At 37.0% G+C, this 14028-nt stretch overlaps 1 protein-coding gene and 1 long non-coding RNA gene across 2 annotated transcripts; one reads left to right on the forward strand and one right to left on the reverse strand.

The window, feature by feature from the left end:
* Window positions 1-2639: 2639 nt before the first annotated feature.
* On the reverse strand, window positions 2640-8686 carry LOC145204373 (uncharacterized). Its single transcript, XM_080076888.1, has 6 exons — window positions 7134-8686; window positions 5140-5417; window positions 4726-4875; window positions 4303-4452; window positions 4037-4177; window positions 2640-3779 (listed from the first exon to the last, which is right to left on the reverse strand). The coding sequence occupies exons 1-6, from the start codon at window positions 7281-7283 to the stop codon at window positions 3488-3490; spliced, it is 1161 nt and encodes a 386-aa protein (XP_079933014.1). The 5' UTR covers window positions 7284-8686; the 3' UTR covers window positions 2640-3487.
* A 13-nt stretch (window positions 8687-8699) lies between these two features.
* Window positions 8700-10169, forward strand: LOC145204382 (uncharacterized). Its single transcript, XR_013853477.1, has 2 exons — window positions 8700-9735; window positions 9864-10169. It is a non-coding gene; the product is annotated as an uncharacterized LOC145204382 (long non-coding RNA).
* Window positions 10170-14028: the final 3859 nt, after the last annotated feature.

The raw sequence follows: 14028 nt of genomic DNA on the forward strand, positions 1-14028 counted from the left end.
CTTGTAAATACATCCTATAGTAATCAGAAAGCAGTTGTGCCTTGTTACAGAAGTGTTTTGAGATTAGACTCATTACAGCGATAAAATAAGAACTCACGTGCGATCTATTTGCATTAGGTAAATTGCAACAGATAACAATTACCTAATGCAAATAGATCGCACGTGAGTTCTTATTTTATCGCTGTAATGAGTCTAATCTCAAAACACTTCTGTAACAAGGCACAACTGCTTTCTGATTACGCGCTCGGCGGCGTGAAAGCGAAACTGCTTAGATTTCTCGCTTTATGCTTAAAGACTACTGGTTACGCCCAGTCATCGTAAAAAATATGGTTGTGGTCGTGGAATGAGCCCCCTCTGTGAAATATGCGCCCTCCTACTACACAAACAAAAAACTTGATCTCCACACTTGACATACAGATCAACTAATGGAAAGATTGAACCATATTTGCTGAAGATATTTGTCAAATTTTTATTACGTATCACATCTAGTTCAGCTCTAATTCAAAAACGTTGCGAAACCATGAGTCATTACAGCGATGTTCATGTCAAAGTCAATTCCTGGTGACATTTTAAGGCAGTTTATGCGCTGTAGATTTATACCACAAACAAGTTTAGTTGGTCTGCGGTATTTAACCATCAACTAACGAAAGTATGTTGTACGTGCAAACATAGGCATTTTTGTGCCACTAACACCGTATGGGGATAGGCTGACTTTAGTTTAGGCTATGACCAGAAACTAGGCGACCATTACCAATTAAAACACGTTGTAACAAACATAGGCTGCTGATATAACTTCAAAAAAAGTCTTGCCACTCGAAACAAAAACATTGCGCACAATGTATTTCGTCTTGTGAATTATAAGTGACTTACTTTGGCTACTATAGTTTAAACTCCCGCCTGAATCACTGCACTGACGTGACTGCTTTGCTGCCAAGTTAAACGGTTGGCCTTACTGTAGTGCAGTGGCATTAAACGTTTTTTATGCCGCGACCCATTTTAGCATTCAAATGTACCTTACGACCCCTTTTTAAACATTGCAATGTCTGTTTCATACTCTCAATTGGTCAAAGAAAATGGGTCTAAGTCCAACGGTCGTATTCTTATACACATAGTATTTGGTGACAACACACTGGCGCGCTTCATCTAGTAAAATTATGTGTTTTGATTTTTTTTAAGTTCGTTTGCCCAAACGGTGTTGTGGTACTTGTATCAAATAAACTATGAATTTCGCCATTTGTAACTTACTTTGGCTACTAGATTAAAGTCTCGCTTGAAACACTGTACTAATGTTTTGCTGCAAAGTTTGCCTTCCTGTAATGCAATGTTTTTCAATCTTTTTCATTTTGCGACGTTTTTTAGCTATAGTAAGCAAATGAAATTTGCGATCCTTTTTCAAAAATTTTCATGTTTTTTCATAATCACTAGTATATATAAGACTGCTGGTTTGCTTTTTTATGCACAAAGTATTTGTTGTGACAACACACTGCATGACGCGCTTCATCAACTATAGAATTAAGTGTTTTGATGTTTTTAAGGTTCGTTTGCCTACACGGTGTTGTGGTACTTGTATTAATTTAACTATCAATATAGTGACATAATAGAGCATTCGTTTTCTAAGTGGGAGGAGCAACAAACCCAAGCAACATAAAATAATATAAATCAGTCAGGGTTGCTCGACCCGTCGATCACAAATGTAATATTGGTAGGCCTAAATCAGATCTGATTAATCGATGATATAAAAAAATACGTAAGCCTGTCTGGACTACCACCGATCCTGTCCAGGGAGTCGAATCGGGACTAAACCCGAACTCGCCAAATGATTTGAGCGGTTTATGTCAATAAACCCGAACCAATCTCACACCGGCAACTACGATTTTCTTAAAACCCGAACAGGAGTTGAACCATATATTTTGTTTGGCGTTGTACCTTAACCGGAACCGAACCGTAAAAAGTGCGGTCTGTATGATATTTTGTGACTTTTCTTCTTCAAAACAACGCACATGTGGCCCGCAGGAAGGTTCTGAGTGGCCCGCGCGATATGTTTCGAAATGACTTATATTATGATCTCAGCATGGGCTCACTTTATGTAAACTCAAAGCAAAACATTGCGTACAATCTATTTCGTCTTGTGAATTATATCACTGGCCAACACAATTTTTGGTGTCTTTAATGTTAAAACTGATATTGATTAATTTTGGGGTACTGATTTCAAAAATCATTACGGTTTTCTTCAATCAGGTCAACTTTTTAAGTTATTTACAAAACCAAAATTTATGACCATATTGGTTCAATGACTTTAAAATCACGCTTTTATATGTTTGTTAAAGTTTTGTTACATTAAACACATCAATTTTCTACAGTGCAGTCGGTTTTATAGCCTAAACATGTGTTCTATGCTTATGCTCTGTCTAAAAATGGTTGGTGTAGGCTAGTGGTAACTTTAAACTATACGTGTTTTATGGAGTGATTTCAGACTAGTAAAGCAAGGTGGTAAAACTAAAATTAATAGTGGCTAGGTCATCTATAAGGTGTTGCATGAATTACCAAGATGTTTTATTCTACATTACTGTTGAATACCCATAGAACACAACTAAAAAGAAAAAAAATATCTGTATCAAATGTTCATATCTTAATTGCACACTTAGATGTGACTTTGGGGGTTTAGGACAAGCAATGGGCTCCACTTACCTAATGTTGATTGGAATATTACAGTAATGGACAAAAACAGTAGAAAGATACTAACATTACTAGACATAGTACATAACTAAGTTATTAAGCGGTCTGAAAAATTCGGAACGAAAATGAGTATAAAGCTACACTTCCCTTAAAACGTAGGGGATATAAATGATGAGAATTAAGGTTCCAACAGGATATCAGTGAAACGAAACGTGTCGGGGAAGAAGGAATAATGTGATCCTGGCTAATTACTGTTGGTAAATTAAACGGGACAATATTGCTGCCAGTCATTTCCAAAAGTTACAGAAGTACATGTGTAGGGTAGGCCTATATCCGATATACCTGACAACTTACAAATTTGAAACCTTTTTTTTGTTTTTTGTGTGGAATTTTGTTTGTTAGGAGTGTCTACCTGTTACATTTAAAATTAAATCGAAACTTTGTTCTTGCAATAACGGTAATTCCACATAAAATACTCAAAACCAGTTTCACTATAGTGTATAGCCTACATATAGATTGTTTTTCAAACGTGGATGTACCATAACATGAAAACTAGACGTGATACAGATAAAAAGATTGCATTTTTGAAATCAGGGCACTAAAATTATTCAAAATCAATTAAAACATTACTGACACCAGTAAAAAAATATTTTTTTGTTGCCCTGTGTTATGAGTGACTTACTTTTGCTACTAGATTAAACTCTCGCCCGAAACACTGCAATAAAATGACTGCATATACCCAAGTATTTTTTGCGGAGGTATCATATTTAACAATACACAGTGAAATAGGACAAATGTTTTGCACACAACTTCAGACGTCCCCCAAGCCTATACGATATCGGAACTGCATAATTTTGCGGGGAATAGTTTCTCTAAAGAGTGATTTAGCCGATTTGTTAAACGAGTAATTTATAAAAAAGTAGACAAAGAACATGCTCGAACTGCGAATTAGAAATAACAAAACTAAAAAAATAGAAATTCCTGGGTTGACGACGATTCCTTCCCTCATGGCAGCACATATGAAAAGCACACAAGGGAAGGTATTGACTGAAAGAAGTATTGCTGTTAACCTAAATGCAGAGGCATGTCGTTGCTTTGTGACTCTGTGAATTAAAAAAGTAATTGACACATTAGCTTTTTGTAGTTTCGTGCCATATTTCATTATTTGTAAAAAGGGGGGAATTTAAATTTATCTGGTTGTAGTCAGGTGAAACGATAATGAAAAGATTAAGGGCCAATGTTTGATCTTATTATGTCATGTATTTCTTTCCTTTTTCTCGCAACTTTACCAATGTTTGTTTTTTTCGGTGTCCTTGCTGTTTACGTAACTGTTCAACAAATAAATTTGACTTTGACCGACCTTGACATTCCTTTCCACAACTTACGAGCTTCATATGCAAGCAATGCAACCCAGCTTGTAGTTAAACCGGTAATAATAAGACCTAAAATAAACAGTGATCGAACCAACCAGATACCGTCGATCCCGTTTTCAGCCTTGCACCTGCAAGTATTGCACGACGTTTAACAAAACTTAAAAGCACTGTAACATATAGCTACATTATTTAGCAAGTTGACCGAAAAACTGGTCAGATTTGCGCTTGGTCAAAGTACAACTTATACACTAACCTTCCCAGAGTTGAAACAAACGAGGGTGACATTGTGTAATATGCCCAGTGATCCAGCATTGGATAGATGTAAATCAATGCAACGATTAGCCAAACAAGGGAACACAATATTTTAAACAAGGGTAGTTTTTCGTACTTCCATGCCACATACCTTGAAAACAAAAATGTTGTAGTGGTTCGTGCCAGCAGATACCAATAATAAAGAGAAAGCAGAGTGTTTTGTTAATGTAAAATTTTAAGACAATGGTATGATAAAAACTATAAACAAGCAGTGAAACAGGTCAAATTGTTACTTCAATATAAACACGCAATTAGGTTGGTGTGCTATAAAAACCACCTGGCGTGCCAACCTTGGCACGCGTACCAGGGGTTACCGACCCCTGAGTCAGGGCTTCAGGACCAGCAAACGCAAAAATAGACTTACTTTAGTGGCATTTTGATTCGTTTGTATCCGTTGTACATTTCGAAATTCATTAGAATAAAACTGACCACTACACAAATTCGCAACAGGTATCCTTGGACGCATAGTAAGCCCTTGTTCAAAATCACGTTGTTAATAAAGTTTTTTGGGGACCTTAAATACAAAAGCGTTATAGCATAAGTAGTAGGTATTAAACAAAACTTGTTTATTTTTTGTTTATCTAATAAAACTTTCAGAACTGGTTGTTTTTGTTATAATTCACCAAATATAAAAAGTCTGGCCCAAAACAGACATATTAGGCCAAAAAATAAACTTCGGCGCATCATTAGCTTTTTACAACATAACTTTGTTAAACTTTGTTCAAACAAATTTAGTGATTAGTTTTAATTTGTTTTTACTCTGTCACAAAATTCTTACCCAGAAACAAACCCACAGACCAACTCAAATTGGATGTAGGCTATTAAAGTTCCAACAACTGAACCTAATATCATATCCGATACTGCAAAGTGTTTTCTTATTAGCCCTCCGATGTAGTTTAGATCAGGGTCATTGTTGACGGTGAGAATGATAAGGATGTTGGTTGCTATGGAAACTAGGACAAGAAGAGTGGCTACAACAGCTATAGTGATGTGAACAGCCTTGTTGATTTCCAAGAAAGTTGAGGCAAAAACTGTTGCTTCACATGTTCGTTGCATCTGAAAAGTGTGATGGTAGATCAATGTAGTTGATTGTTATACAGTTTATCCACAACAAGCAACTACCTGAAATGACCTACATTTCTTTAAAGCAGAATATCTAGAAGTGATACAAAACAAACCACAGCTTTTCAATGGTCAATACCTTGGTAACACTAAAAAGATATATGATACTAGTTCGTGTTGATCACCAAATATAATGCAACCATGCAGTCGAGGGGACCTAACGTTAAGGAGGGCATAAAAGTGGATGGCACAATTCTGGTGGGTGAGAGCTTAACGCACTGCAGCTACACCGTCATTACAGAGCATTAAGAGGCTGTGGCTTACAAAATAGTGATGTTGGTGCATTTTGAATAAAAACGAGTAGGAGTGCGCCGATGGTAGAACCAGTCGAGAGGGCCCGGTTAACTAACAACCCGAGTTAGGCGCCAAGAAAGATGCAGGTAAACAGGCTGTGTGTGACGATTTATTTACCCCTGATTGCTCATCGCTTTAATTGTTCAACCTTGCAAAAACTTTATTCTCCCTTATTTTTTTATTTTTTTCCACGTGGTTCGAACCCAGGACACTCCCGGGGACGAATCCCGATGAGGGTTTTTATGTCTGTATGTGAGTCAGGCGCGCCCGACCAGTCCTCCAAGTTCCTGCCCCATTTTGGTCTCCCTGACTCAAGAAGCACTGGTCATGAGATACAGCGAAACTTAGTGTCGAAAAATACTGTCAATAAGTGTACGCTAATGACGTCATGTAATAGTTCACCAAACATTTTTTGCATATACCAGCAGTGTTGCACCCTATGTCTAAACTAGCAAGTCATCGTACGATAAAAACTGATAAAGGTTGACTAATGGTGCAAAAAAGCATGTGATTTTTTCACAGACGATGACTTGCACAGCTGAATTTGTCAGCTAAGTAATGGTGTGCTGAATTAGTCAGCTAAGTCATGTCAATACACGTAACCGGAATTATCCATAGATCAGGACGATTTATGTATTGGTACATCTTTTTTTCATTTTGTTGCTTAAAAATAAGATATTTCTTAATTTGCGATTATTTCCCATTTTACTTTGCAGTAATTGGATGTCGTTTTAAAGAAATAAGTGAAAAATAACAAAACGTTTGAAACGAAAAACACACCACTTAATATTCCCCCACGATCAGTACATCGCTCACGAACGTATAGGGGTGTGTCTAAACAAATTAATTTGCTGCGTTTGCGGTCCCCAAAACAATAGCTGCTATAGGGTAAGTGACGTTTTTTGAGAAAGGCAGTAAACAAGCTTGAATACAGCGTTAAGCTTTGGCGACAAAGGAAGGTAAAATTTTGAAGTCGTGCGTGTCATAACCCCCGTAGTATCATCCTTCAACGGATATGACTAATCTAAAACCCCATTAATAAACTGCTATCGAACGTAAACGGACCAACCTATGCTGCTTTACCAATTTGCAAACGCCTCCACTACACAGGGCCCTACTTTGGATTCCTTTCAATTTCCTAAATCGCAATCTCGTGTTATCCTAGTGTTACTTGCATTCGTGTCCCTGTCCATACAGCACTTAACCCTAGCCAACTGCAACGTTAAACAGTTAGACAGGGTTCCTAAAATACGTTCGATATCTTTTTTGTCAACATCTACCCTCACAATGGCAAATATCTATAATCAAACCCGTTCAAAATAGACCGTTTGTTAGTAACAATCGTATATGTGTTACCTGTACGAAAGTCTGCCCATTTGCGAAAAGCCAATGCTGGTTCTCAAGTACTGATGTAGTGTTAAGATATTCCTGTAAGCTGCTGTTGACATGGCATGGCGAATAACTGCGACAGAATTCGACTTGACTTGGAGTTGGTAATAAACTCATTAGTTGTTTCAGCACAGTACAATGATATTGTAGTAAATATGTTTATTCCTTGCATTTAAGCACTGTTAACTGATCTGAAATAGAAATTTAGCATGTAAGTGGCTACGAACGACAACTTGCCTGTAAACCCCAAGTCTGTAAAACTCAGCCTTTAACTATAAAGAGCAATTCAGATTCTATCTCATTACTTCACTGTCAGCAAACTCTAAAAAACTAAAGAACTTTTACGTTAAAAAACAATTGTACATTCTGCAACATTCAATATGGCGGTTTATAACCAACCTACTTCCTCCTACAACGCGAAATTGATCTTCAGTGGAACATGTACAATTGTACATGTAATGTGTCCCACGTTACAGTCGCCCGAGGTTTCCCTTTCGCTTGCTGAAAGCCATTTTTTCTTTTTAAAAGCTGCCTTTTTTGAGTGACGCTCATAAACGGGTGATTTTACTGACCTGATATATGAGGTCAACCAGGGGCGGCTCGTGCTAGGGTGCTGCAGCACCCCCTAGATATTTTTACTTAATACACCTACCATAATATTACAAATAACTTTCATTATTTTTATTTTTTTATTCCTTAGCAATATATAATAAGCATAATTTCCGCCCTAATCACCTTTTTTTTCATTGAAAAATTTTTTTTTTTGGAAACACTAATGTATATCAATGCTGGAACTGCAGCTCCAGTTTTCTGACGTTTCGTGACGTTTCATGACGTTTTGCGGTTCTGCGCATGCGCACTTTGAAAAGCTACATGCTGGGCGAAATAGGAGCCAGGGTCAACAGGGTGCTGCGGCTCGCGCAGCTCCACCAATCACGTAGCGTGTGACCTGGGCACCCGGAAGTAGTTGTCTGTTCCGCGTTTATTGTGTGCCAAAGCAAATCACGTGTACCATGCAGGGTTGCCAATTTGGCGGTTTTGCCGCCAAATACCTCAAAATTGGCGTTTTTTGAAAGTAGTTGGCACCAAAAATAGCAACTGGCGGTTTGGCGGATATTTTTGTAAAATTTGGCGGTTTGTGGAAATGGTTGGCACCTAATTGTTTTATTTGGCGTTTTTGCTTTTTTGCAAAGGTTTGCGCTTCTGATACAACAAATTACGGCTTAAATCCGCTAGCTGCGCCATTACAATGGGTAGGTTCTGTTTCATTGAATTCCCGTATACGTCACACAAGCCCTTTTTGACAAATCAATGCAACAATTAAGAAAAAAATATTAATTGTGGGCTAAAGGCAGAGCTTGTTTGACATCATAAAGTTTGTGTTCCAGAAAACGTGTCAGCGCCGGCAAGTAGCATCGAGTTTATTTAGTTTAAAAAGTCGCCAGTCAGTAACGCCGTGGTTGGGAGGATTTTTTCCCTTGTAACATCTATTAAAACCAAAACTAGGAATCGAATGCAGTTGTACCGCATAGTATACTAACATGGTAGTCCAGCTCCTCTTTTCCTCTCGTTTCTTTTATTATCCTGCGCATTTCGGTTACGCATGAATAACACTGCACGTCGCCTGAAGTTTTGTATGAGGTACATGGTAAACAGCTAGTTTTGAAGAGCCGCTGGCGACAAATCTGTGTCTGTTTTAAAGTTTTTTAGTTATTGGGTTTATTGTTTAATGTATGTAGAGCTATTAAAACGTTTTTAGCTTTCAATTGTATGAACTCTTTAAAGTATATTTTTAAAAACTTATAGACAGGCATCTTTTTTGTACGAATTGCTTTAAAATTGCGGCAATGAACCGAATTGGCGAGGCAAGGTTTTTCAGCATGTTACTACACTAGCCAACATGTCCTATGTCTTATCATCATGTGCGCTGATGAGACCTTACAGGTCAAAACAGTGAGCAGTATTTGCAGCTTACTTATCATCTATCTATTGGCTTATTAATCATATTGTCATCACTTTGGTTCCCCAGCAGTTGCTTAGGCATTAAAAATCAGTTTTTTTTCTGTGGTTTATACCCATTTGTGGTATTGAACAGATTTGGTGAGGAATTAATGTTCTGCCTGTTACTTCCAACAAACTGGAGGGCCATCAGATGGCTACACTAACCAATATGGCATATGTCTTTTAATCAGCTGCCCTGATGAGACCTTATAGGTCGAAACAGTGTGCACTGTTTACTTCTACAGCTTCTGTTTTCAAAATCCTATAATTAGTAAATCACTTGGCTTTATACTGCACTCGGATACGATTTTCATAGTAGCCTACTGTTAGCTATAACATTATTATTAAAAAGCTAACATAAAGTAGTTTCATATTTTGTAATTTGAAAAAAGAAGCACATTTGTGCAGAAAGTACAGGCACTTTTGACAGTCATTTTGATTTATTTTTCTGAGCTCCTCTTTTTTGGTTTGCTTGGTAGACCTTTGGAACATTTTAGAAAAGAGCTGTTTGGCAAACGTGAACGACAAGACATGAATAAATAAATCCACGAATATTAAAACCTATTGGGTACTTTCTCTTTATCCATATCAACTTTCAGAATATCACATGTCCTATTTTGGAAACTTTCATAACTTTTGCAATACACAAAAAAAGTCTAGCTTGTTGGTTGGCTAAAAAACTTTCTCTCATTTCAGGTACACACTTTGAGAAAGTTGAAGTAACTCTAATGAAGGATAAGTGAGACTTCCAGGCCCTTGCTCCATAAAAGAAACCAGCTGGCCCTGTGATTGCATGGTGGACAACTTGCTAACAATTTTACTTACTTTTGCAAAATTGTTTTTTGCCTTGAACAAAACATCACCTTCCAAATACTTTAAACTCCATGTTACTTATCACAGCATTTGACTGTTTTTCTGCACCACTTTATTAGTTGTTTATGATGTCTAGAAATTGTTTTTGTACCTTGATTTTTTTTCAAATAAACTTTTTGCTTCACATCACTCTTTTGCATGGTTTCTCATCTAATCAGTTCTTTTAGGAAAAATCTACCTCCTGTTGACAGTTTAAAATGAGTAACTTTGGAAAAAATATGGTCTTCGTTTAAGCTTGACTTTCCGTCTGTCCGGATCGAGTTCCTGGTCGGGGTCAAAGTCGTTAAACATCAGTTTATTAAAAATGCAGTCAGTTTGGAAAAGTTCCATTTTCACCAGACTTTAGTTTGGTCCGTAACAAGCTTTATGCACCCTTGAATATGTTAGGTAAAACCACGCTAAAATCACTTCAACGCGGTTAAAGAAGGACTAAAAGGCAAAAAAACTCAGTAAATTCCCTCCAACAGCATAATTCCAACCAAACGTAGTAATATTACACATGGTAGATGCATACAACCGACCACACACGCACAGTTTTGTCATTTTCCTGCTCTTAAGGCACCCAACTCAATACAAGCATCCCATAAGCGTGCAGAGTTAATCAAGCGTGACGGTAACAATAGCTGGACTACCATGTTAGTATACTATGGTTGTACCTTCTTGATGCCATTGTAAGAATCAGAGCGGAGTTGATACTGTCTGGTAAATGTTGTAAAGACTTTGTTACATCGCCAAAAATGTTACATGACTTTACTTCAGATAAAATATATTCTACTGAATATGGCAGTAATGATGTTACTGGTCTTGAAACTTTAATGTGAAAATATCACCAAACTTGTTGTTGTTGTTGTGTCGTTAAACGTCGTTAATAGATCATGTTATAAAAGTGAGTGTCTGTGCTGTAAGGAGACTGATTGTTTGTGGCAAAACTGGCCATGTTAGGGAAAAAGTATCATCGCCAAGTAAAATGCTTAATTGTGAGTAAACAAAATCCTTAAGGCGGCATTTTGTGCGTATGCAGGGTTCAGGGCAAAAACGATGTTTTAGAGTGATTTTTAAAGAATTGTTGGTAAAACTAATTTAAAATGTACACCGCCAGGTGGTGCTTTTAGAACTTTCTGGTTCTGGCCGTGCTGGAGAATAAAGTTGCTATTTTTGTAACTGCACGGTGTACACTGGTAAACGGTTATGCGTAGATATAATTATAAATTCTCTACTGACCAGATTTTAAGTATGGACCAGTTTATAATACCTATTTAGCAATATATATATATGATAATACTCATTATATTGCTATTTCTGTAAAATTGGTTTGGCGGTATTTTTGGCATCAAACATTTTTGGTTTGGCACTTTTTTGTTGTGTTTGGCGCTTTTTTGATAGTTTTTGGCACTATTTTGCGTTTTTTATCTGGCAACCCTGGTACCATGTACCATTAGGTTCGACAATGAGTACAGTACGACAGTTATTCTTTTTTAATCATTTTTACAGTTTTTGATTGAAAGGTTAATCATGGCTTTTCAAGATTCTAATTCGGTGACTGAAAGTGAGCTTCAGCAATTTAAGATTTCGCAGTTATCAAGTGCTGAAAAGGTAAGTATAAAGAAAAAAGGGCGTCCAACGCCTGATATTCAACTTTGTCAGCCAGGAATGAGCCACAACAAGAAATCTATACGCAGTTTTAATTCTGAATGGTATCAAAAGAAAAAATGGCTTTGTGGTTGTGAAGTTAAAAATGTACTGTTTTGTTTTCCATGTTTGCTGTTTGGAGGTGATGAAAAATGCTGGACAAAAGATGGTTTTACAAATGTAGCCAAAATAGGTGAGAAAGCAGAAAAACATGAGAAGTCAAAGAAGCATGTGGACAACGATGTTTCACTTTCACTTTTGGGAACTGTAAATATTAAGGAAAAACTTAGTGAGGCGTATATAGACTTTCAATTATTGAACACAACAAAAAAGTGGAAAAAAATCGTGAAATTTTGTCCAAAATAATAGACTGCATTTTGTTCTGTGGAAACTTTGAAACTCCCTTACGTGGACATGATGAAAAAGATGAGTATTGATATAATGGACATGTACTGTTTGTCTAAACCAGGGGTCGCCAACCTTTACTACTCAAAGAGCCACTCGGACCAGTTTCACGTCGTAAAAAAACACTGGGAGCCACAAAGTCGTTTTAAAATTTAAAATAAAATGCAAAACGTGTTTAGTCTTATGACATTCGACTTTTTGTTGTTAGCTAGTGTTTCATTGCATATTAGACACACTGGTATACTAGTCTCGTCAGCAGAGAAAACAACTTTACGTAGCGTTGCATATTCTGTTTTTGCAGATTTGTATTGCTTTGTTAGCGCGTTTGTTACGTAACAATCAACAAACAGCTATTGTTACGCGCGCACACACACAATGCAAACAAAAACAGTATTGTCTCATATTGCGTATTAACCTGCGCGCCGCCAGTTTGCCTCTTTCAGACTTTTGATGGTATAGAGATGGGGTTGCAGGTAACTACAACAAGCGAGTACAGTCATGCTACTGCACTTCAATTTTCGTGTTCGACTTTTGTGTTCGTCACATAATTTTTATTCAAATGTACCACATTTGGTAAATTCAAAAACTGAGCCGCATCAGAAGGATCAAAGAGCCGCATGCGGCTCCAAAGCCGCGGGTTGGCGACCCCTGGTCTAAACAGTAGCTGCTAAATTGCTTCACAGGAAGTGTTTCTTAAGAATGAACATTCTACAGACAAGATAGTATAGTGACCACCAAGCACATCCTATTGTTGACAAAGAAAAGCTAGTTACTGAAATGAAAATGTTTCTGAAGATCTGATGTTCATGATTACTTTGAAAATAATCTAGATGATGTTTTGACAAGTGAAATTACTAGGATGAAAAATCCTTTTTGCTGTTTCCATGAGTCCTTCAAAGGCAAAACAGTTTGGATGCAAACCTTTGTTAGGAACACCATTATTTCCAAAAGACTTGCACTTGCAGTGCTAGTACTACTAAATAGACAAACAGTTTCTCAGTTGTCATTTGGAATCAAGGAAGAAGCTATCAATTATCATGCCCAAACTATAACTTTATGATTCATTTTGGTTGTAAAAAGGAAGCACAAGGTTTAATAATATGGTTTAAATTTAAGTGAGAGTGTTGTAAATTTTAAAGCTTGAAGGAGTTTTGCACTTAAAAAAAGCAATCATAAGCTATTTGAAAAAATCTGAAAGACAAATAATAGTCTGTACACAAAAATTAAAAAAAAAGATGTTAAAATAAACAAGTTCTGACACAAATGTAAAGTGGTTGTTAAATTTGTCAGTTATGATACCAATAAACAGCTGTATGGCTAGTTTTTTGTGTGACAATTATAATCTGTGAAGTGTCATATAATATGTTGAAAACGCTGACTGTGACCATAAGGTTACTTAACTGAAACATGGCCATGTTTCAAAATGTTGTCGAACTGAAATACTTCGACCTTTTTCGAATCATTACTTTTTTTTTATATTCTTGTTGTGTTTTACCGTATTTACAACCGCTTAGTTTCGAGTCTGTGTCACGTGTGTTTTTGTTCCACATTATTACTGCATGTTATGGTGTTTAGCCGTCGCTGTGCAAGTAAACAAAATACACAAATGATATCGTCTGGTGTTTACACTCGTGTACATTATTGCGTAACAAAAATTACGTCACAATGGAGTTTCTAATTAAGATTTGTATTACTTGTTTTTCTGCACAAAACAATGGCTAGAAAACTTTTAATGTAGGTTTTCTATATATTGCCAACTTATATATGTTCAATAAAGGCTAAAATTTTGAGCAGCACCCCCACAAATTTTAGGCACGAGCCGCCACTCAGGTCAACATCACGCGCTCGGGCAACAGGGGTTGTAACCAAAAATTGCCACTTGCCACTTGCCACCGGTTCAGTGGCAAGTGTTTCGGTTGTCACCGGTTTCGGTGGCAAGTCGGTTTGGTTTTGG

Source organism: Phallusia mammillata, chromosome 8 (assembly GCF_965637545.1).
Source record: "Phallusia mammillata chromosome 8, kaPhaMamm4.hap1.1, whole genome shotgun sequence".
Taxonomy (NCBI): Eukaryota; Metazoa; Chordata; class Ascidiacea; order Phlebobranchia; family Ascidiidae; genus Phallusia; species Phallusia mammillata.

What these genes read in the sequence shown, in the direction of transcription:
- LOC145204373 (XM_080076888.1), bottom strand. Translation starts at nt 7,283, where the DNA reads ATGAGTTTATTACCAACTCCAAGTCAAGTCGAATTCTGTCGCAGTTAT. An exon ending in TTTGTTTCAACTCTGGGAAG is followed by an intron (nt 4,178 to 4,302) that starts GTTAGTGTATAA and finishes CAATACTTGCAG; the next exon opens with GTGCAAGGCTGAAAACGGGA. An exon ending in TTGTGGAAAGGAATGTCAAG is followed by an intron (nt 3,780 to 4,036) that starts GTCGGTCAAAGT and finishes TTTAATTCACAG; the next exon opens with AGTCACAAAGCAACGACATG.